Source organism: Camelus ferus, chromosome 12, assembly GCF_009834535.1.
Source record: "Camelus ferus isolate YT-003-E chromosome 12, BCGSAC_Cfer_1.0, whole genome shotgun sequence".
Lineage (NCBI taxonomy): Eukaryota > Metazoa > Chordata > Mammalia > Artiodactyla > Camelidae > Camelus > Camelus ferus.
Genome location: NC_045707.1, coordinates 22626238 through 22650477, shown reverse-complemented (window position 1 = coordinate 22650477; position 24240 = coordinate 22626238). Strand labels below are relative to the sequence as shown.

The following is a 24240-nucleotide window of genomic DNA, read 5'->3' as shown; positions in this document are numbered from 1 at the left end:
GGCAAAGTTCCTGACTTCTTGAAGAAGCTTTTCCTTGGCTATAAAGTCTGCTCCTTCTACTCTCATTTCCAAATTTTGGGGGCAATGGAGCAAGAGCTCTTCTTGAACCCCTTGGCTAAGTCCAGCCAGATGCACTTTCCTACCTAGAGGGAGCTTTCTCATGTAACTGAGCATCTCCCTTTTGGGGCTTCAGGCCTTTGAAGGGTTAAGTGAGCCACACCCTCAGCGGGAACAGCCTCGGACTTTGTGCTGAGCAGCCGTCTCTGGCCTCTCCTGGCTTGACTGGTACAGGGAGCCCTGGCTGGAGGAGGCAGCACAGAGGAAGGTCAGAAGCCTGGACACTGGCAAGAGGAGGGCAGTCTCTTCCCTCTCTTCCCCAACACCATGGACAGCTCCTGTTAACAAGGACACCTCTCACCCTTGGGGCCTGGGACTCCTTATGCTGCCTTCCTGTCAAATTTGGATTTCATCCACCGTTCTCCAAGGGACACTGAAGTTACACCCTAGTTCCAGTGTTGGGTGAGTCCTGCCTTGACCCGCCTCTGCTCCTCTTTTCACAGTTTTTGGTGCCCCAGGTGGGGGCTGTTTTTTCTCCCCTTCCCCACCTCCAGCCAATCCCATTCCCCTCAAGTCTAAATCCAAAGAAGATGCCTTCTCCAAGCCCCCTGCTTCTGCTTCTCACCCTTTCCTGTCAAATTATTTAAAAATAACTTTGTTTGTTTGTTTAAAATCTGGAAGATGTGGGATGATAATAGTACCTACTTCATGGGGACAGTGTGAGCGTGAAATTAACTAGTGCGTGTGAAGTGTTGAGAGCCTGCCTGCCCGCAGCAGCTACTCCTGTGGCTTCTGTGGTTTGCAGGAGACTGCTATTAGTGCTCTTACTGCTCCCTCAGCTGTGCGCTTACAGGAAGTGACGAGGGCTCTCGTCTCCTGGAGCTTGGAGAAGGCAGAGTGAAGGGAGAAGGAAGCCTGTGCGCCCTTGCTCCGCTTTCTCTTCTGCTTCCCTCCCTTCCCCCACTCAGGTTCTGCGCAGGAGAGGAGGATGTGGCTCTTCTATTCCTGCTAGGGAGTGGCACTGACCATTGTACTAACAGTTCTGTCCTACACCAGGTGACCCTGCCTGCTCAGTCCCACAGGGGAGCCGAGGAGGGCTGGGCTTCCTCCTCAGGGAGCACCTGTCACGTGCCTGCTGCGTGGGGGCTGAGCCCCGCAGTGTTCCCTGCCCCCCTAATTCTGCTCCTCCTCGCCCATTCCCACCAGCCACTGAAACGCTGGGTGTGTCCCCCTGGGGCAAAGTCCTTGCCAGAAGGTTATAGGCATGGGTGTAAAAGCTGGAAATAGAGAAATAGGGACAGAAGTGTAGACACATCCAGAGGTCCTGACAGCTACTCGCTTGTTGGGGAAACAAACCTCATTTTCATTTTCTTTGGGGGTATTCCAACATTCTATGGAGGAACGCCCGCCTCTGTCCTCTAACTCATCACCTTGTCCAGTCCCTGTTCAAAAATGAATCTCACTGTAACAACGAGAAAGGAGGAAAGACTTTGGAAGAACTTTTGAAATGGGTATGCTGGATTAGGTGACTGAAACGGGCAGTGAGAGGTTGGGAGTTGAGAAGGAGAACTGGGGACAAGTAGTCAGGGAGTCTGGACCCCAGCCAGGCCTCAGTGCAGGAGGAGGGAGCTTTCGGTGCCTGGCTGTGGCATGAAGCTTACTTTCGCTCTCCTCCCCCAGCCCCCTCTCCTGCAAGCACAAGAATGCTCCCTAGTCACTGCCTGCTGGGTGCCTTCTCTACCCTGGTGGTCGGAAGCAGGCGGTCCTGTCCCACCCATGCTCCACCCCCACCAACCCTAATCAGGGAGCAGAGGACTCCCCCGCCTGCCCGCGGTGGAGTTTCTGCAGCCTCCCGCAGTTAGCCTGGGCTGGTCTGGAGGCCTCTCCCAGGCTGGAGGTTGTCTATAGGGCCCAGACTTGGGGGAGATAAAGGCTCTCTTAGATCCTTCTGCCTTCCTCCCTGCCAACAGTTACTCCTAAAGCTGAGCAGACATCAACAAACTAATTCCAGGATCAGTAGCTCCTATGGACATGGCTTTCCTGGAAAGTTCCATTGGGGTGGAGGACCTTGTACTCCTGGAACCCCTGGAGGAGGAGTCTCTGCTCAAGAACCTCCAACTGCGCTATGAAAACAAGGAGATTTACGTGAGTGCATAGGGGTGCCCCTGACTGTGGGTGTGTGGCCAGGGAGTTCACGTGCCTCACCCAGCCCCCACCCTTGCTCACTCCCTTCGTCTCCTTCCCTGGCTCCAGACCTACATTGGGAACGTGTTGGTCTCAGTGAATCCCTACCAGGAGCTGTCCATCTATGGCCCGGAGTTCATTGCCAAGTACCAGGACTATACCTTCTACGAGCTGAAGCCCCATATGTGAGTTGCGGGGCTAAGGGCAGGTGACAGGCCCCAGCTTGCTATGATGAGACACCCTAATTTCCTCTCTCTTTTCTCATGAAGAAGGTTCTCCAGCTTCCCTTTTTCCCTTGGTCCTCTGGAGGCCCCTTCCTAGGCCTGTCGCTTGCCTGGGTCTGGTCCAAGTGGGGAGGGTGAATGAATCTTGGGGCTCGGGGCCCGGTGAAAAGTGGTGTCCGGACTGGCCCCGCAGTAGCCATCACCCACTTCCTCCCCGAAAGCTATGCACTGGCAAACGTGGCGTACCAGTCACTGAGGGACCAGGACCGAGACCAGTGTATCCTCATCACGGGCGAAAGTGGAGCCGGGAAGACGGGTGAGGCGCCGCTGGCACTACCCCCTGGTCTCTTTCCAAGCCAGGCCCAGTCCTGCCCTCAGCCCACCTCCTGAAGTTCCTTCCCAGTTTTTCTGACTCCGAGTGGTGTGAGGTGCCGGAGTGAGGGCGGTTAAGGGCTTGGTGGGGATCCACGTGAGGGTTTCTCTTGCAGAGGCTAGTAAGCTAGTGATGTCTTATGTGGCGGCCGTCTGTGGGAAAGGGGAGCAGGTGAACTCCGTGAAGGAGCAACTGCTTCAGTCAAACCCAGTGCTGGAGGGTAAGAAGTCCAGGCTCTGCCCCCAACACCCCCACCCCACCCTGCCTGCCCGTGTTCCCCAAACCGCTGTTCTCGTTCAGCCTGAAAAATCTGAGATTGGCATGAGGACCGGAGGACCTTCCCCCTTCCCCTTGCCTGGAGTCCCTCTTCGCCCCTCAGCCACCTCACTTCCCCTCCCCTCGTCTCTGCAGCTTTTGGCAATGCCAAGACCATTCGCAACAACAACTCCTCTAGATTCGTGAGTGGACGTCTCCAGGCCTGGGAGGAGAGGGCGGGGGCGTGGGGGGGAGGAGTGTGGTACAGATCCCCCCTGAACAGGGTGATGAGGCGAGGAGGAAGCAAAGTCTCTCTCTCTGGTCTCTGAAGGGCAAATACATGGATATTGAGTTTGACTTCAAGGGATCCCCCCTCGGTGGTGACATCACAAACTGTACGTGCCTCCCCATCCCACTCACCTCCTCTCCCATCTGCCCCACGGCGCCCCTTTCTGCTCATCTGCTGCTGTAGGCGGGAGGAACGTGAGGCTGCCAGCCTTCCCAACCACTGCACACACCGGGGACGAGGCAGGATTAGGGGGAAGCTGCGCTGTCCCGCAGGTCCTCAGAACGTTATTTTTGAAATCTCTGCCAGATCTGCTGGAGAAATCCCGAGTGGTGAAGCAGCTTGAAGGAGAAAGGAACTTCCACATCTTCTATCAGCTCCTGGCTGGAGCGGATGCTCAGCTACTGAGTAGGTGCCTACCCCCGACCCTGGCAGAGCATCCCAGCCTCCGTGAAACCCCCGGAACCCCGGGCCCCCTGGATCCCTGCAGCCCTCTTCCCTCAGTCCTCACCCTGAACCTCATCCGCCCATTGTTAGCAACAGATCCCTTGACCTCTGTGTTCTCTTCCTTTTCTGAGGTTTTATTGCTAGGAATAAGCCTTCTTGCCTCTTCCTTGCTCTTATTCCTCTGTCCTGCCTGGGTTCTTTTCCCAAGCTGGCTTCAAAGATAGAACACTTATTTCCATCTTCCATCCTTCCCTATCTTCAATTCAAGGGACTTTATTGGATAGCTCAGCAGGAAATCAGGCAGGGTATTATGAGTTTTCAAGAAGTTTCAGTGAGCTCTAGTTGACGTTGTCCTGGGGCTATGTTTGCCTCACCCAGGACCTTGTCCCTGATTTGCTCTTAGACGGTTCTGTGGAGGTTCCACTTGCTCATTCATCAAACATCTCTTGAGCACCTACTGTGATTGAATGTTGTGCTAGCTTCTAAGGATACAGATATGACTAAGACATGGACTTTGTCCTTGAAGAATTTATAGTCTTCTGGGGATGGCAGATACGTGGACAGCAACATCACAACACGGTGTGATCAGTGCCAGTAGACCCGTGCAGTTGGCTATAGGAGCAGATGGCGTGGAGTGCCTTGCCTTGTCCTGGGGAAGACACCATCCCAGCCTGGAGGCTGGATGGGCCTGAGGTGGCTCTGTGTGGGCAATACTGCAGGATCTGATGGAACTTAAGGCCTTGCCAGAGTTTCCCCTTCCAACCCTGGCTCTAGCTGTGGGCATTGTGGGTGTCTGGACCCAAGAACCTGTGGTCCCTTTGGTTTCCGGTTATTTTTTGTTGGACTTTTGCCTATCTTCTTTCCCTCTTGGAGATCTCTAAGGTTCAAGAGTTCCCGCAGGTCTCATCCTCCCTCCTGGCTTGATAATCTTGCTTGCATTCAATCTGTCTGAGTCATAAACACTAATGTCTTGCTCTGGCTGATTCTGTCACCCACTGGCTTATATTGAGTCTGGGTGGAGCCTCCCTGGTGTCATCATCCCAGGGCCTTTTGGAATCATTCTCCATCCAGAAACCCCTCTTTAGCAGGCTCTTGTTTCAAAATTTATGCCTCAGGGGAAGCTGCCATCAAACTGGAGTTTAAGGGACAGGCCCTGATTCTCAGGTCATTTGAATAACAGATAACTGACATCCCTCAAGCTCCATGATTAACCCACTCCTTCCCATCTCAGGGTAGCAGCTTTGACCATTCCCTCGATTCATTTCTTAAAAAGAAAAAAGTTCCTGCATGCCAGCCAGGCACACAGAATGCAAAGATGAGAAACACAAGTTGTTCATTTGTAGGAGGGACAGAAAAAAACAAAGGCTAGCCCGTGTGATGTGGTCTGGGGTAGAGATGCTCCATAGGAGAGCGTAAGAAAGCCACTGGGCTCAGCCCCACAGCGCCAGAGAAGACTTTCCAGAAGAGGGTCAGGGTTGGGGACTGTAGCACCTGCCACTGTGTCTGTTCTCTGTGGATGAGCAATGAATGCGCCACCCTGGGCCGAGGGTGAGGGGCTGAGGCTGGGGTGGGGGGGGATGCGTGCTCACCTTCCTTCCTCACCTTCGTCCTTCCAGAGCCACGAGACCTGAGGAGGACAGAGGGCTCGCTTATTTGTTTTTATCGTTTAGAACCCTGAAGGTGGGGAGAAGAGTAGAATGAGGCTTTTCGTTCATAAAAGTTGAGGAAAATCTCAACCATTATGAGCACCCAAACCTTAAACACCACTTTAAGATGTGGTCTGTCATCCTAGGTATTAGAGGTCCCAAACAAAAGAGGCGGGGGCAGAACTTAAAACAAAAATGGCTCCTTTGAATAAATGAACGAGCCAACCTAGGGCAAGGGCTGTGAGGGTCTAGGCTGGAGGACTTGAGAGCATCTGTGTACTAACCCTCTTCCCTCACTCTGGCCCTCTCAGAGGCCTTGAAGCTTGAGCGGGACTCGAGTGGCTATACCTACCTGAACCGGGAAGCGCCCAGGGTAGATGGCATGGATGACGCCTCTAACTTCAAGGCCCTCCAGGTGGGTGCCCAGGCTGGGCCCTGAGGCCGTGCCCAGAGTCCAGGCTCTGGCTCTGAGAAGGAAGGCATTGGACTGGCACCACAGTTCAGCTTCGGACTTCTTTTCTCTCCCCAAGAGTGCGATGATCGTGATTGGGTTCTCCGAGGAGGAGTTCCGGCAGGTGCTAGAGGTGACGGCCATGGTGCTGAAGCTGGGGAACGTGGAACTGGCAGATGAGTTCCAGGCCAATGGGGTACCAGCAAGCGGCATCCGTGACGGCAGAGGTCTGCGCCCAGCCAGCTCCCAGCCTGCTCCCCGAATCTCCTGCTACGATTTCTGTTCTTCCACCAGCTCCAGTGTAGTCGACTTCACTCTGATTCAGTCCCCCTCTGCTCGTTCATGAGTTCTTCCCCATTTGGAACTCCCTCTGAGGCATACTGAGATGAAGTTTTGACATTTGCTAGACCTGGATTCTAGGACCTTTCTGAGTCTTAGTGAATTCTTTGCAAAAATGGAAACAATTACCCCTATTTCAGGAGATTCTCATATTAAAGTTGATAATGCACGCCATAAGTCAAGAGCTCCCTTCTCTCCTCCTCCTCCCCAGATTTCTCCCGGGCCATGTCCTGAATTGGCTGCAAGGACTTCCCCAACAAGACCCAGGAACACTTATCAGCCCTCCCTCCCTCCCTCTGTCCTTCCCCTAGGAGAAAGCCCTCCCTTAGGCCGTGTTGTGTTTCCTCATCACTCCAGGTGTTCAGGAGATTGGGGAATTGGTGGGTTTGAATTCAGTAGAATTAGAGAGAGCTTTGTGCTCAAGGACCATGGAGACAGCCAAAGAAAAGGTGGTCACTGCACTGAGCGTCATCCAGGTAAGGGGCCCTGTGGGAGGGGGGTGATTTCTGAGCGTGCTCCGCGGCTGCCTCGCTAACCAGCCGCCTCTGCCCTGCAGGCCCAGTACGCTCGTGATGCTCTGGCTAAGAACATCTACAGCCGCCTTTTCAACTGGATAGTGACTCGGATCAACGAGAGTATCAAGGTGAGAGACTGCCCTCCTCCTTCATCCCTCCTGCCGGCCCCGCCTTTCTTGTCCTGGCCACCGGCCCCATACCTCGGATTCTGAGATGTGAACACAGTAAGGAGGATCTTGTGTTGTTTTTGGAAACATCTCTAGTTTTTTATTACAACTGTCTGGATCCCCTACTTACCAGCTGTCTGGCCTTTCAGTTTCACAAAGATTCTGAGCCTCAGTTTCCCGATTTGAAAATTAGGCACTAATGCCTACCTGTTTCACATGCTTTAGTGAGGACCAGATAAAACTATGTACGAGGTTACCATATAACCCAACAGGTCCACTCCTGGGTATATAGCCAAGAGAATTAGAAAGAGATGCCCACATAAAAACCTGTGCACGAACATTCTTAGAAGCATTATTCATAATAGCCAAAAAGTGGAAACAACCCAAATGTTCATCTGCTGATAAATGGATAAACAAAATGTCGTCTATCCATTCAACGGGAAATAATATGGCCACAGAAAGGAATGAAGTACTGATACGCGCGCAACATGGATGAACCTTGGAAACGTTGTATAAAAGAAGCCAGACACAAAAGGTCACATTTTGTAGGATTCCATTTGTATGAAATGTTCAGAACAGGCAAATCCATAGGCATGGGAAGCAGGTCAGTGGTTAGGAGAGGGGAATGGGGAGTGGCTGCTCATGGGGATAGGTACAAGATTTCATTCTGGGATGATGAAAATGCTCTGGAATTAAGTAGTGGTGATGGTTGTACACCTTTTGAATATACTAAAAAACCCACAATTGAATTGTATACCTTTAAAGGGTAAATTTTGTGGCATGTAAGTTAGATCAAAATGGAGCTATTTAAAAAAAATTATGTATCGGAAAATGCCATCAATTTAGAAGCTATTACTGGAAGACAGCAGGGCAAAACGGGATTTGAACCTAGATTTGGGTAAGTGTTTAGCCCTTTTGGAATCTGATTTTTTTTCATCTATAAAATGGGAATGATCATACCTTATAGGGCTATGATAAGGAGTAAAGCAATTAGAACACAATATTTTTTGTAAAACACTCTACAAATATAAGGAATGGTTATTTTCCTGAGAAGATCTTCTGTCTTTCTACTTTGTACCAAGGGAGCACAGTCCTGGGAACTATTTGCATCTTCCTTTTCGCCCTTTCCTCCCTTTTCGTCCTTCAGCATATTTACAGAGGAGGAAGGAGAAAATCATGCCAATTCCTTGCCAGCCTGGTCACGCTCTCCTGAGTTCTGTCTGAAGCCACTCACATCCATCCCAGAAGGGCCTGGCCTGGCGTGCAGAGGGCTGGTCCTCAGATTTATCTTTTCCTCCTCTTTAGGTGGACACTGGGGAGAAGAAGAAGGTCATGGGGGTCCTAGATATCTACGGCTTTGAAATATTGGAGGTGAGAGAGCTTCAGCGGCCTTGGCACCCTGCGTCCCGAGGGTCAGGGGTGACAGGCTCAGAGAGGGGAGGCCGGGCTGAGGGCGAGGGAGGGTCTTGGGCTGAGCTGGCTTCTCTCTGACCTGTGTACCCTTTCCCCCCAGGATAACAGCTTTGAGCAGTTTGTGATCAACTACTGCAATGAGAAGCTTCAGCAGGTGTTCATAGAGCTGACGCTGAAAGAGGAGCAAGAGGAGTATAAGAGAGAGGTGAGCGGAGCCTCCCCTGCTTCCCGTCTCTCAGATGGCTTCCAGGCGCGTGCCAGGTCTTCCTCCTGCATCACAGTTGCCTCTCAGTTGTCCCCAGGGGGGAACACCAAGAACAAAAAATTTCCTTTGCACAGCTGGACTTCACAGTATCGTCGAGAAGCCCTATTTTTCTGCTCTCCATCGCCAGGTCCCCATCCTCCCACTCCAGGCCAGGCGAGGAAGGGGGCAGATTGATGGAAGGGTGTCAGGGGCGGGTGCGGGTCTGGGAGAGTCCTGACAAGAGTGAAGTGACAGCTGTGCTTGGCCTAGGGCAGATTTAGCCAAATTTAGAAGGGACATTTCTCCTGGGCTTGGCACCCTACTGCAGCCCTTTCTGTGCCCTTCTCTGACATCTCCGAATCCTCTGTCTCCTCTGGGCCCAGGCTAATGCTGCCACCCCTCCTTGTAGCACCCAGAAGTGCCCCATGGCTCAGAATTTGCGCACTCCTTCCCCTGGTCAGCGAACACTCCTGTTTTCTCTGGCCAAGTGCTAGAAGAGCTCTCTGATTGAGCTGATTCCCTCCGAAGTGTGAATGGCTGAGGCCTTACTCATACAAAAGCCTACCAGGGACGTTCCCTGTGCACTCTCTGGAAATGACTGTGGCAGAATTTCAGGCAGTGTGATCACAATGTGTGGAAAAGTTTTTCCAGTTGTTTTGTATGTTTTTATTTTAAAAATTTAAATTATCAAATAGATAATACATTCCATGCTTCAAGATTCAAAAGGCTTAAAAAGGTGTATACAGAAAGGTCTCCGTCCCACCCCGCCCCAGCCTCCTAGTTCTCCTTCCCATCTGGAGGCAACTGAGGTCGGCCTCCTTCCAGAGGTCTTTTATGTGTAGTCAAGCCAATCTGTAAATATATTTTCCCACAAAATTTATTCCAGTAGCAGTGAACACACTCTGTCGTACAGCTTGCTTCCATCAGTTAACAAGAGACCTTTCTGTATCAGTCGTAAAGATGCCTTTCTTCAGCTACATGGGATTGTAAGGACATCGTCGTTCATTTAACCAGTTGGGGAAGTTATTTGGGGGATGAAGTGGGGGGGGCAATTTTACTTAATTCCATTTCGCATTCCCTACAGACCTGCGGGGGCGGAGGGAGAGAAAGGCTTGTTTTCCCCCACCACACCTGGGAATGGCCTGAGCCTGAGCGGTCTGGCCCTTCAGTCGGCAGGAGCTCTGCTGCCTGCAGGCCTGCTCCATGTAAGTTGTCGCGTCTCCCTCCCAGGGCATACCGTGGACGAAGGTGGACTACTTTGATAATGGCATTATCTGTGACCTCATTGAGCATGTGAGTTATCACTCTCTTATCTCGGGGACCTGCCCTTCCAGACTGCCTGCACTTTCTTCACCTGTCTCCCTCCCTCCCACCCCACTTGATAACGATGGTAAAGAGGGCGAAGGATGCAGTGGGGGCAGAGGGGTGGCAGTGAGGATGTGGACGTCCTGGAGGACCAGGTCCAGGCTGGGCTCATCTTGTTCCCCTGGCCAGAATCAGCGAGGCATCCTGGCCATGCTGGACGAGGAGTGCCTGCGGCCTGGGGTGGTCAGTGACTCCACCTTCCTAGCGAAGCTGAACCAGCTCTTCTCCAAGCATGAGCACTATGAGAGCAAAGTCACCCAGAACGCCCAGCGCCAGTATGACCACAGCATGGGCCTCCGCTGCTTCCGCATCTGCCACTACGCCGGCAAGGTGATACGACAGGGCTGGAGGGTCAAGGCTAGGGCCCGGGCCCGGGCTGAAGACAAGGGGAGAGGAGCTGGGGGTAGATGAGAGCTGGAACACTTCACAGGGAGACTGGGAGGGTCAAATACTGGACAAGGTCAGGGCTCCCAGACCAAGTACTATTTCTCTACAGGTGACCTACAACGTGAACAGCTTCATCGACAAGAACAACGACCTGCTGTTCCGGGACTTGTCCCAGGCCATGTGGAAGGCCCGGCACCCCCTCCTTCGGTCCTTGTTTCCTGAGGGTGACCCCAAGCAGGCATCTCTCAAACGCCCTCCAACTGCTGGGGCCCAGTTCAAGAGTTCTGTGGCCATTCTAATGAAGAACCTGTACTCCAAGAACCCCAACTACATCAGGTGACACGCTGGGCCCACCGGGGAACGTGCTGTATAAGTGATGACATGTGCGGGGTCCATGCACTGTAGAACATGTCCACGTGGGGCGGTGTCTGGAATAAGGGTGCCAGAGGCCCTTTCCACATGGGAAACAGAGCCAGCTGAGGAGCTGAGAGTCCTATAGCAGGGAGAGCGTCATGGTCAGGTAGGACCCATGCTGTACTGAGTGAAACTGGGAGGGCTGGTGTGTCCGCTTCCTCTGAAGATTTTCAGCTAAGGGGAATGTGTGCAGAACAGGGTGTCGAGACCAGGTTGGGCGACACAGGCAAGGGTGAAGCTCCTGCAGCCGGGACTTTGCCCCGCCTCCCGCCAGGTGTATAAAGCCCAACGAGCATCAGCGGCGAGCTCAGTTCTCCTCGGAGCTGGTGGCCGTCCAGGCTCGGTACCTAGGGCTGCTGGAGAATGTGCGAGTGCGACGGGCAGGCTACGCCTACCGCCAGGCCTACGGGGCCTTCCTGGAAAGGTACCGACTGCTGAGCCGGAGCACGTGGCCTCGCTGGAATGGTGGAGAGCGGTAAGATTCAGTGGGAGACTGGGGAGCAGAGCGGGGCAGTGCAGGGAGACTCTGTCGGGGAAGAGACCAGGCATTGCCTTGCACGTCACTGAAGCTCGGTGAATGGATGCTTGGGGAGGTGAATTGAATGTTTACTTTTCGGAGGCTCCTAAGTCTGTTTGAGCCCTGAACTCTCCTCCCAGGGTGAAAGGGGGTAGGGGAGAGGTGGAAGGGGACCCTCCCCTGGGATGCCCCTCGGCAGCTTTCCCCACCTGCTCCTGTAGGGAGGGGGTCGAGAAGGTCCTGGGGGACCTGAGCATGTCCTCAGAGGAGCGGGCCTTTGGGAAGACGAAGATCTTCATCAGAAGCCCCAAGGCTGTGAGTTGGAGAGTGCCCTTATGTTTGGTGGGACTGGAGGGTGGAAGAGTTGGAGAGCCCGCCTGAGTGAGAGGCGGCGGGGAGGGGAGCTTCTGTGACCTGGAGTGGCTAGTGGATGAGGAAGTCCTCTCTGCTGGGACTTTATCCCTGGGGACTGAGTCCTTGGGTTCCTAGCCTGCCCGGAGCCCTGAAGTTGGGTGTGCTTGCATTGCTCGTCTGTGTGCCTCTGCCTGAAGCAGGACTCCTTGAGGGTCAGGGTGTCTGAGTTTCCAAGTCATAGTACAGTTCCTGCTAAAAAGTTAGAGATTAGTAGATGCTTATTAGATAAATGAATGAATAAAGGAATAAAGTAAGAGGACAAAGGAATGATCAAATAAAACACTGGTTGGGAAGCTTTTGGTGCTGTAGGGTTCCCCCAGGCCAGCCTCTCCGTCCCTCCTTCCACCTCTCCACAGCTTTTCTACCTGGAAGAGCAGAGGCGCCTCCGACTCCAGCAGCTGGCCACGCTCATACAGAAGATGTACCGGGGCTGGCGCTGCCGCATCCACTACCAGCTGATGCGCAAGAGCCAGATCCTCATTTCCTCCTGGTTTCGGGGCAATATGGTACCAGTTGCCCCCAAAGTCCCACCTGCCTCACTCTAATAGGAGAGTGGGAAGTGGGAGAGGTGGTTCAGGAGCGGGAGGCTTTCTAACAGGCCCATTGTGTTCTGCAGCAAAGGAAGCGCTATGAGAAGATGAAGGCCTCAGCATTGTTGATCCAGGCTTTTGTGAGAGGGTGGAAGGTAATGGGGAAGGGGAGAGGGGCTTCCTCCCCACACGTGGGTCCTTCCCCCACATGGGTCCTCCTGATCCAGCTGCTGGGGGTTGGAGGGGACCGCAGCAGAGAGTGAGTCCTGCCCGCACCTAGGACACACCTCTGTGTGAAGGTTCGTCTGTGTCTGGGTGTGTTTCTGGGTCTGCTCCGTGCGTGTCTGGGAGTGGATGTATGTTGGAGAGATCTGAACATACACCTGGCTGTGTCTCTGCTTTGGCAGCAGAGCTCTGCCTTCTGCTTTAGCTGTCTTCCTCGTTGCCAGCTTGTCTGACTTTACCCGCTCCCTCCAGCTTTAACCTCAGCTCTTTATCTTAATCTATTCTTTGTGTGGTTGACAAATAGTAGAACTTCTTCTAGGTTTGTCTTCTCGCTTCCAGATAACTGTCTATCTTTACTTTGGCTCCTTTCTTGTATGTTCCTGCCAGGCCCGCAAGAATTACAGAAAATACTTCCGGTCAGGGGCTGCTCTCACCTTGGCAAATTTCATCTACAGGAGCATAGTAAGTGGTAGGGGTTGAGGGTGGGAGTGGGGCGCTGAGGAGGGAGGGACAGGTTTGGAAGAGGAGGTATGTGGGGTTCAAGAAGAGGTGACTCGGAGCTTTTCCCCAAGAACCTCCTCTGTCTGCAGGTTCTTAAGTCCTAGGAGAAGAGGGGATGGGGCAGCAACCTGCAGGGAGCAGGATGCAGTACATCAGGACCCAGGGGCAGAATCAGAGCACGTTTTGTTTGGCATGAGTGGACCCTGCAGGCACCCTTGTGTCTGGAAAAGGTCCCAGCACACCCACCGACTAGCCCGTGGTGAATAGGGCAGTGGAGACACTGGTTCTGGGTGGTTAACTATAGTTGAAAAGGCTGAGCCTCATTGAAGAGCAGAGTGAGGACACACACAGGGTTAACTAACCCAACCTCCCAAGGTCCATTTTAGGGTTAGGGCCTGAAGCTGGAGGAATCGAATCTTCCTTCTAGCTCTTCTGAAACTATAGCAGCCAGGCTGCAATTGAATCTCAGGAAGGATCTTAATTCTGGAGAACTCAGGTCAGTGTGGGCAGGAAGAGGCCAGGACCAGGCCTGGACATTCAAACAATTACCAGTGAGAGGAAAACAGGGGCAGAGGGGGTGATTCCTAGAGACGTGTATCTGATAGCAGCGGCGCTTCTGGGGAGTGTCACCGGGAACCCAGACAGTAGAGAGCAGCACTTCCGGTGAGGACCTGGGAAAGACCACAGAGAAGGAGGAAGGGTGGGAGAGCCTGGACAGAGGGCTGGGGTGAATTAGAACTGACCTGGACTGATCAGATTCCTAGCAGTTGTTTGGACTCTGACAAACTATGCTCATAAAGACACGAGACACATTTGCTGGAGCTCCTCTCTGCTGTCAGAGAGGCGAGTGGAGGAATGGGGGCTCTGGGCCTCTTCACTGCTTCCGTGAGCCTTCGCTGTGTCCTCCTCCCCCTCCCCAGGGAAGCTCCATCTTCCTAGACTTCTGTTGCCTGAGCTCTCCTCAGGCAGGCTCCAGCGTTCTGCCTGCCTTCCCAGAGCGTGTGCTCTCTTGCTGCATACCTGAGACCCATAATCTGACTCCGCTCTTATCTCCTGAGTGACCTCTCTTCCACCTTTTCTTTCACCTGTATATTATCAGGCAATTGCTAAATGTCACCCTAGGAGCCATTGGGTTTATAAATCATATGCACTCTGGAAGTCTGCATGCAGGGGCCCACTGGGCATTAATTGCCCCAGGGTTCTGACTAGTCCCTAGTTTGCCATTGCCTTGCCTATAACAAATGCTAACACCTACTATTTTTGAACACTTGCTATGTGCTAAGCTCTTTACAAGCATTAACTCTAATGTTTTCAACAACCCTGTTGAGGTAGGCCCTTATTTTATTGGTAAAAACTAAGGCCCAGAGAGGCTGAATAACTTGTAGGTGTCCCACAGCCGATAAGTGGTAGAGCTGGGATACAAACGATTTGCCTTGAATTTTAACCACTGCCTATGAAACCCACCTCCACCCTGTCCCACCACCTACACACACTACAGAGGCCTGGGCAACCAAGGCATCCACGGCTCTGGGTAGCCCTAGGGGCAGGAGGGCTGCACAGAGAAAAGTAGAACTTTCTAGATCTAGAAAAAAAACAAACAAAAAAGAAAACCCTCAGAAGCTCCGCATCAGTTGGAACATGGGGGATTCTGGGAGATGTTTATTGAATTAAATCAAACCAGGCCAAGGACTAGGGACCCCAGGGGGACTAGACCACGCCCACTGGGCCTTTGTAGGGGAAGATGCAAAGAGCTCGGACAGTTCCTGGAGAGTCACCGCAGTGCGCTGTGTGCTCTGCCTTTTTCTAGTTTAGTTTTTTTAAACTAATGTCTCAGTAAAAAGTTGTCATAAAAATTCCCCAAATGTGGAAGTGTTCAAATCATTTTCTATACTTCCGATAATTCTGTCCCATAAATAAACAGGGTGCTAGGTGCTCCCCGGGTTATAAAGACTTAAAGAGTCCTTGTTCTAGACTGAGGGAGATGAAACAGAGGCCATGTGTGAAACGTGATTGGATCCAGGATCAGGAGAAATAAAAACAAAGCTAAAGAGGACTTTTAGAAGTTTATAAAGGACGTTAGCAGAGATTTGCCTATACACTGCTGTTGGATGAGTATATCTATTAATGCTAATTTTCTTGGGTGTGGTGATGGAATTGTGATTGTGTAGGAGAATGTCCTGGCTCTTGGGTAATACACACTTAAGTTTTAGGGGAAAATGTCATGATAACTGTAGCCTACTTCAGGATGACGTGGTGGCCAAGATTCGTACAAATGTATGTATAGTGTGTATTTATATATTTATATGCATTTGTATATGTGCGTGTGTGTTGAGAGAGAGCACAAAGGGCAAGATGTTAACATGATCGTTTGGTGTGTTTAGGTGAGAAGTATATGGTAGACAGATGTTCGTTGTAATGTTTTTTCAACTTTTACACAAATAACAAATATTCCAAAATAAGAAAGTAAATTGTACTAAATTTTAAAAATTAAAAATATTACAATTAAAAAATCACAAGTCACTTTATCTCACTCTTCCACTAAAACCCTCAAATGATGTTCCATTTCACTCCAAATAAAAGCCATACCAAATGTCCTTACCACAGCCTACAAGGCCCTTCATGATCTGTCCACCCAACTCTCTAATCTTATATCCTCTTGGACACTTTAGTCCAGTCACACTGGCTTGCTTTCTGTGTCTGAAATATGCTACCACTCGTTCCTGTCTCAGGCCTGCTCTTTTGCATCATAGCGTATATAATTATCTGAGATTACACTCTGTTTATTTCCTTGTGGGCGCTCTCATTCTTCACCCCTAGTAGAATGTAAACTAATGAAAATAAAGACTTTGTTTACTCTGTTCACCACTGTGTCTCTGTACCTGGGACAGTGCCAGGCACACTCAGGAACGTTGTTGAATGGTGAAAAAATTCAGGACCTGGGATCCTGACTCCCAAGGACTCACTGTTCAGAAGAGGGAGAAGATTTCCATGCAAATAACAGTAGCACAAAAACAGAAGTATAGACAACCTGCTGTGGGGCTTCTAATAAAGGAGAGACACCCCTGGCACAGGGAATCTGGGAGGACTTTGAGCTGCATCTCAAAATAGGTGGAACCGGGGTTGGCAGGGTGGAGCCGAGAGCGCATGAGCTGAGGCACAGAGCGATGAGGCTGGGCGGGGGGCAGGGCAAGGCGCCGTCTGGTTGGTGTGCCAGGGTGACGCAGAGGGTGCCCTAAGCAGGGGACCTCGCATGCCAGGCTGAGGTGTTGGGCTTGATTGACCGCTCGCTAACACAGACAGTGGGGCTGCCATCTGCAGGCAATTCTGAGCTGAGGGGAAAGGAAGCTATAGGAGTGAAACATGGAAGCCAGTTTTCATCTTGGCCCCTCCCACCTCCCTACCCTGGTAGAAGGTATCTACCTGGAAGGAATCCTGTCTCTTCTGTCTCCCATTTCACACTCTTACTGCCCAGCCTCAAGCCTGCGTTCACACTGAAAGATCAGGAGGCGACCCCCTTCTGTCTCCTCAGCTCACCTTTTGCTTCTCCCTGTGGGAGGCCTTCCTCCTGGAAGTGGTGGGACCGGGAGCGAGCTTGCCTGACAGGAAGTCTTTCTTATCATCCCACTCCTGATCCCCTGCCCCCAATCCAGGCCCAGAAATTCCTACTGCGGCTGAAGGACAATTTGCCGTCTACCAGTATCTTGGACAAAACATGGCCAGCTGCCCCTTACAAGTACTTCAGCACGGCCAACCACGAGCTCCAGAAGCTCTTCTACCGATGGAAGGTGAGCGGGGCACGGGCAGCCTCTCCCGGCCCCCAGCCTCTTCCTTGCTCATTTGTCTTTTTTTTCCCTCCTCCCTCTGATTTTCCTCTTCTGCCTCCCTCTTCCACTTAAATTTTTTTTTAATTGTGGTAACATAAAATTTACCATTTTAACCACTTGTAAGTTTACAGTTCAGAGACAGTAAGCACGCTCACACTGTTGTGCAACCATCACCACCATCCATCTCCATGCTTTTTTTCCATCACCCCAAACTGAAACTCTGTACACATCAAGCAATAACTCCCTGTTCCCCTGTCCCCAGAACCTATAATCTACTTTCTGTCTCTATGAATTTGACTATTCTAGGTACCTCATATAAGTGAAATCATATCACGTTTGTCCTTTTGTGTCTGGCTCATTTCACTTTGCATGGTGTTCTTTCTGTTTAGGAAATACTTTTGAGCACCTGTCTGGGGCTAGGCCTTGTGCTGCGTGCTGGGCACACAGCCCTCATGGGGCTTGTATTTGACTGTTTCCATCCCATCCGGCCCTCCAGCTTCCCTTAGTCCCCCTCCCCCTCCCCAGTGCCCCTCCAGTCCCTGCCCTCTCTGAAGTCTCATGTCCTTGTCTCTTTGTCTCTTTTCTTCTCTAGTTTCTGCCCCTCTCCTTCCACATGTTGGTGGTCTCCCCATCTCCTTCCCCAGCCCTGTCCTCTTCCTCCATGACCTTAGCTTCTTCCTCATCTCCTCACAGTGCAAGAAGTTCCGGGATCGGCTGTCCCCAAAGCAGGTAGAGACCCTGAGGGAGAAGCTCTGTGCCAGCGAGCTGTTCAAGGGCAAGAAGGCTTCATACCCCCAGAGGTGAGGGCCTCCCTGACCCTGTGCAGTTTCATCAGACCGAAGAGAGGCTTCCCTCGGTGGGTTAGAGCAGTGGCTCTTACATTTAGTGTGATCAGCATCACCTGGCCAGCTGGATAACAGCCAGATTGCTGCACACCCTCAGAGTTTCTGATTCAGCAGGTCTGGGGTGGGGCCTAAGAATTTTCCTTTCTAACAAGGTCTCAGGCGATGCTGGTGTTGGTCCTAGACCATGTTCTGAGAACCACTGAGACAGGATATGGTGGAGGGTGGGGGAAGGGCACAGGAGGCCTGAGATGGGGACTCAGAGAGGGAGGTGCAAGCCCTTGTCTCAACTGCTTACCTCCTGTGTGCCCTCAGTGTCCCTATTCCGTTCTACGGTGACTACATTGGGCTGCAAAGAAAGCCCTAAGCTACAGCAGCTGAAGGGTGGAGAGGAAGGGCCTGTTCTGGTGGCAGAGACTGTGATGAAGGTCAACCGTGGCAACGGCAAGGTGAAGGCCTACATCCCATCTCCTCCCCGAGGCCTGATCCAGAGCCTCGGCCAGGTAGCTGGAAGGGTGGGGACTAACCCCCACCTTTCCTCCCCTTCCCTGTTCTGTCCCTAGACTTCCTCTCGAATTCTCCTCCTGACCAAGGGGCATGTGATTATCACAGACACCAAGAATTCCCAGCCCAAGACTGTCATTGCGCTGGATAGCGTGGCCAGGGTGTCCTGTCACCAGCTTCAAGGATGGGCTTTTTAGCTTGCATCTGAGTGAGGTATCAGAGCTGGGTGGGGGCAGGGCCTCAGACTGGAGAAGGCGGCGGGCATGACGGGGCTGGGGCTGAGTGGAGACCAGACCTCTCCCTCTGGGCCTCTGATGGAGAGAAAATGAATCCACTCCTGCTATTTTTCCCCTCCCTAAGTTATCATCAGTGGGCTCCAAGGGGGACTTCCTGCTGGTCAGTGAGCATGTGGTTGAACTGCTTACCAAGATGTACCGGGCTGTGCTGGATGCCACACAGAGGCAGCTTCCAGTCACCGTGACTGAAGAGTAAGGCCACGAGCCGGGGGTGAGGGATGGCCTGGGGCAGAGGACCAAGCTGTTGGTCATTGTGACCGGGGAAATGTGGGCAGGCAGAAAGTGAAGTGAACAATGTCAGGGCAGGGCCACCCCAGTTCTCTGGGGCCTTGAGTCTTCTGACATAGGGGGCTGGTGGGGGAACGTACTTGCCTCAAGGAGGGGAGGGGAAGCCACCGTGAAAGTACAGAAGGGGTGAGGGGAAGAGGGCACTAGCTTTGCCTTTCTGTCTGTCCCGCTCCAGGTTCTCAGTGAGGTTCAAGGAGAGCAGTGTGGCTGTCAAGGTCATCCAGGGCCCTGGGGGTGGTGGGAAACGTAAGCTGAGCTGCAAGAAGAAGGGGAGCCGTTGCCTGGAGGTGACTGTGCAGTGAGGAGGCGCAGCAGTTTCTTCCTGCTGGGCAGGCACCCCCCACCTTTGTGGGAGGATCTCGTGTCAAACTCCTCTGATGGGGAAGGGGCTCACAGATTGAAGATCCCCTGAAGAGGACATTGCTTCTGCCAAACGTTTCCAAGTCCTTCCTCCAAACTTAGCTTCCTCCCACCCTCAGCCTGTTTGCCCACTAATAAAACAGGAGATTTGGCAAAGATTTGGTCAGTGTGGATGAGTTCCTGTTCCCCCATCTTTTCACTGGCTTGTACTTAGACCCTCTGCCTGCCTCCCTTTCCTCTCCTCAGGCTCCTTGGAGCCAGCTAATGGAGATAATAAGAATGAAAGAGAAGGGAAATTTTCTCCGGGCTCCTTGACCGGCTGAGCTCTGGCTGGGTGGGGGGGGGATGGTGTTGGAGAGACTGGGGTGGGGGCGGGGCATTCGGGGATGGGGCTCAGGTCGCAGGTGGCCAATGGGCTGATTCATTAAGTGTGTCCCTGGAGGGAAGAAGTGAGGATCCCGGTCTTGGCAGGAACTGGGATCCTTTGGAGATTTAGCCTGAAAAGATGCCTAAGGCTGGAGGGCTCCTGTGAGCTGAGGTGAGCTGGGGAATGCAGGGTCCCCTGCGCTGGGAGCTCCACAGCCCCCGCCACCCCCGCCTCAGCACTGGGCGTCATCACACCTGCCCCGTGGCACCCCTTCCTTTCTGTGCCCCAGAGATGCTAGGCTGCTGCCAACTGTTATCTTGCTAATCACAGCTGGGGCCTGCAGCTGGTGGCACTTGACGGTGGTGGCGGGGGTCCTCTACCCCGACTCCCCCATCCCTGTGACTGACCTCTTCCCTCTTGTCTTCATTTATTTTCCCTGTGTCATCATCATTGTTCCTTTCTTGGTTTCCAACTGTCTCACACCATCTCGTTCCCGTTTCTGTGTGCTCTGACTAATGTTAATATGTAATATTTTGTATAATGCTTTAAATATCCTCCCACTTCCTTCATATCTGTTACCTCATAGATTCTGTCTTGTCTCAGCCTCTCCTACTGTCTCTACCTTTAGGGAACAGGCAGCTCCTATGTTTGCAGTAAAATGTTGATCTGTGCTCTGAGAGAGCGGACAAATGGCTGCCTTTGTTTCTGTCTGGATGGCTCTGCCTCCTTCCACCATCTCTACCTTCCCTGCTTCTTCCCTGTCTCCACTGAGCTCATGTGCCTTTGAGGCTGGGGTCCTTCTATCCACCTTCTATCGGCTTCCATCGGCAGGCAGCTCACGCCCCAGGTAATCGTGCTGGCGGGAGACCTGATTAACTCCTCGTCTTGCCTGCAGATTAATGTTGCTCTCAGAGCACAAGCAGCCCCGTGTTCTGGCACACCCGGCTCTGAGCTGAGCTAGGACCCAGGGAGGCATCTCTTGCCAGCAGGCGAGGGGCTAGGGCTGTCTGTGTCCTGAGTTGGGGGTAGACAGGCTCCGGCCACCCTCCTCCCATCCCCAGCAGCTCCCCCCATCCTTGACTTCTCAGAATCAGGACGAGAGGGGGGTGACCAGAGCCTGACCGCCCCCGCTCTCCGCCTTGTCTCCTGCTCCCAGGGCCCAAATTGTCGTCACTTTCCCAATGAAGTGTCTGGTCATTTTCAGAAGCAATTTCAGGAGAATATGCAGCTGCTGCTCCCTACCCTGCTTTTCCTTTTCCAGCAGGGCTGAAGGCACTGTCAGCTCTCTGGGCTGGGGGCTGAAGGGGCACAGGCTGGGGTCCCTGGTCTCCCTTCTGTCCTCCCCTCACAGTCATGTGGATGGATGCTAGGTTGGGGAAGGTTGGGGGGGGGTCCTCTCTTCTTTAGGCTCCCATCTCTCCCTTCCTCCTCTGCTTTCCTGTCTCTTCTGGAACTTAGGAGTATGTGTTTTCATCCCCTGAAAACTACAGGGGCTCAGTTTCCCCACCTGTGTTACAGGGCTTGAGTTGACTCCATGACAGTGGGAGAAGCTGAGGTTCTGCTGCACTGTCCCCGTCGCCCTGCCAGTCCAGCTCTCTCAAAGTCTAGATTGAGTCTCTGAGGGCCACAAGCCATCCTGCATTCCCCTAGACCCCCTGAGGGGCCATTATAGCATCTCTCAGCACAAACGAGCTCTAGCTCAACCCTCCTGGCTTGGCCCGTTTCTTCCACAGGCTCTGTTTCTCATGCTGTGGGTTGTCTCCAAGCTGTGTGCTGGCCGCAGGGCTCAGGAGGACCAGAAGCTGTCATCCTTCCATTCTTCACTGGTATCTTCCTCGAGTGTCACATGTGGCCCTGGCCGCTCCCTCAGCACCCCTCCAGGATGTTGAGAGGGTCCACATATTGCACTCAAGCTGTGCACATGGTGGACATATGCAGGCCATCTTGTGTTCACAAGCAAGTGCTGGGTCAGCCTGCATCTTGACCCCAGTGGCAGCTGACTAAATGGTCTCATCTCAGCAAGTCCTTTCCTGGCCTCACCTCCAACCTGCCCCAGCAAAAAAGAGGCGGAGCTCCAGAGGAAGGGTCTGCCAGGGACCCTGCTCCTCTGGGCTAGTGACAGTTAGGGCCTGAGATGTGGCCCAAATAAAGAGGAAGTGTTCAAAGGGAAAAACACCCAGGTTCTCTGCAGCTGCAACACCCCCTTTACATGCCATTTGCATATGATTTGTGGCAAGGTGAGGCCCAGGCTGCCCCAGCCCTCTGAAGCCTCCCTCCTTCATCGCCTTTCGGATTTAGCTTAGCATCAGCTCTTTCAAGTCTTTGCTAATCCCAAAGATCAAGGGGTGATCAATTCTCTCTGCCAATCCCTTGCTCCCCCCATCCTTGGCTCCTGCCATCCTCCGTGAGATGCCTCAACATCAAAGGACATTATTCATGGTGGACCTTTGCTGAAGCCTTGCTTCCCTGGTGCCAGGACTTGGGGGCAGGGGTGGATGGGTGGATGGGTTGGTGTGGGGAGGGAGGCTGACGCAGAGATGGGACCCGGGAGGCTTTAGTCCCTAGCCCTCAGTCTAACACGTTCCTCCTCCTGCACCCCCAACTCCAGCCTGCCCAGCTTGGACCTCCTTTTCCAGATTGTTAGGGGAGGCGGGGAGGTGGGAGATGGTTAGGCCCAATTAGGAACAGCACCTGAGCTTCTCAAAGGTGTGAGCCAGTTGTGCCATTTACATGTAAACAGCCTTCAGCTTCTACCCTTCATCCTCCCAAAGGCTCCCAATGCTGGGCCCTGGGCCATGGTCGCCCCACACATCCCTGCAATTAGCTGGGTAATGGGGCCCCATTAGCCCCTCACATAATAAAGTGGCCTTGAGACCTAGCTGCCGCCCTCTGGGGTGAACGTGGGGCCCTGTGCAGCCAGAGTGACTTGTCCTGGGGTGGGTGGGGTTGTGGGAGGGGGGAGACAAACATTTCAGGACCCTGGCACCGCCGGAGAGGATCTATGGAGGAGCCACACTGTGGGCTGGAATGCAGGAAGCTGCACTCAGGCTTCCCTTTTTGTTTTATGAATAAATTTTTACTGAGCATCTATTTTACGCCAAATACTATAGAGCTAGGAATCCAGTCACAGACGGATGAAAGTCCTTGCCCTTGTGATGCTGACATTCTAGAAGGGGTGGGGTAGACAGACTGTAAGTAAAACTTTGATGTGTTTGATGTAATAACTGCATGAAGAAAAGAAGCAGGAGAGGGTACGGAGGATGCAGTGGTAGTAATTTAAAATAGGGTGGCTGGGGAAGGCACCAGTGAGCAGGAGTCTTCATAGTAAATATGCAACAGAGCTTTGATTCTCTTCCCAACCCCAAGATGCAGAAAAGCACAAGGTCCCAAATCTCCAGGTCTGTTCAAGAGGTGGACCCCCACCCCTTCTGGGAGACTTAACTGTTCCCTTACTGGTCAAAGTTCAGACCAGTGCAGTAAAATGGAGGGGAGGTTTGGAGTAAGAAAATCCTGAATTTGAATTGGTTCTCCAGTAGCTGTATGTCCCGGAGCATGTGACTGTACTTTTTGAGCCTCAGTTCCCTCATCTGAAAATGGGAATATTTCCTACTCACACGGCGGTGGTGATGAAAATCAACTGCATAGCTCTCTGCTGACGCGCCCTGCAAATGTTCAAACCCCGCACCCATCATAGCGAGTGGCGACTGCTCTAAGGCAGGCTTTCACTCTGCCTCCCCCGGTCTCTTACAGCAGCGTTTTTTCTTTCTGGGTCTGCTGGGATCCCGATCCTGACTCTGACTCTGACTCTCCCCTGGGGCTCTGCGTTAGGTGTGAAGTGGGTAGAGTAAGGCCCCTGCACTGCGGGGCGTGAACCGGAGGCTTGCAAGTTCAGGGGAGAAGACGCCCGAGCTGCAGGGAGACAGATTAGAGCGGGAAGAATGTAACTATGAGGAGAGAAAGAAGCAATGAAGAGACCAGTGCTGGAGCGGGGGCGGCGAGGGTAGGGGGACAGCTCAGGGTTGTGTTCTGTTCCTCCTTGCAGAGCTGTCAGCAGGCAGGACAGAAGTTAGAACCCTGGAGGGAAGCAACTAAGTTAGGCTGAGTCAGAGGTCAAGAAGTGGCGTGGGAGGCCAAGGGGGAGGCATTAGCGCTAGGGTGACGGTGGAAGGAGGCAGACGCTGGAGGTTTCTGCATTCACTTGCGGGGAGAAGTACTGACCCTCCACTGGTCTGAGGACCAATGGGGTGGGTCAGCTGCAGCTGGGAGGAGGGCAGAGGGAGAACTGAGCACTGGAGGGGATGCCAGCCTCTCCTCCCGATCCTCAGGGACCTGAGCTTGGTTGTCCTGCTGGTGGGAGGGCTAGAGAAACACCTGCCAGAAATTGTTTTGGCCTGGCAGTTGAGGTTGGAGGTTTAAAGCAAGGGGCTGGTGGGTGGACAAGGAGGAGAAAAACCCCAGGGAGTTAGCTCTGGCATGGCAATTTTGTGACAAACCATACGCAACATCACTGCTTAGCGTGCCCAGTTCAGGGGCTATTTGAAAGTGGGCTGCTGGATAGCCCCGGCTCAGTGCTGGCTGGGTTTGTGGGGGGTGTTTGTGTGTGTGTGTGTGTGTGTGTGTTGTGCATGCGTGTGTGTGTGTGTGTGTGTGTGTGTGTGTGTGTGTGTGTGTGGCTGCAGCCCATATCCCCATTCCCCCCACCAGCCTCCTCCTCCCTTCCAGCCACCCTGGGATTGGTGAGTCTCAGCCCCTCCCCCGGCTCCCCCAGACCCTCCCAGAGCCTTTATCAGGGAGCTGGGCCGGAG

General features: G+C 52.9%; 1 protein-coding gene across 1 annotated transcript; it reads left to right on the top strand.

The window, feature by feature from the left end:
• The first annotated feature begins 251 nt into the window (after positions 1-251).
• MYO1A (myosin IA) lies at positions 252-19226 on the top strand. The gene is given in 30 exon segments (XM_006189460.3): positions 252-519; positions 2028-2202; positions 2311-2426; positions 2687-2781; positions 2954-3058; positions 3250-3296; positions 3425-3488; positions 3689-3787; positions 5784-5887; positions 6003-6150; positions 6620-6738; positions 6819-6905; positions 8250-8315; positions 8458-8562; positions 9832-9894; positions 10096-10296; positions 10463-10689; positions 11042-11242; positions 11506-11599; positions 12055-12204; positions 12315-12383; positions 12841-12915; positions 16605-16739; positions 17472-17578; positions 17936-17975; positions 17977-18069; positions 18184-18291; positions 18293-18337; positions 18485-18612; positions 18884-19226. Coding segments are annotated over 29 exon segments (3138 nt in total). The 5' UTR covers positions 252-519; positions 2028-2082; the 3' UTR covers positions 19011-19226.
• Positions 19227-24240: the final 5014 nt, after the last annotated feature.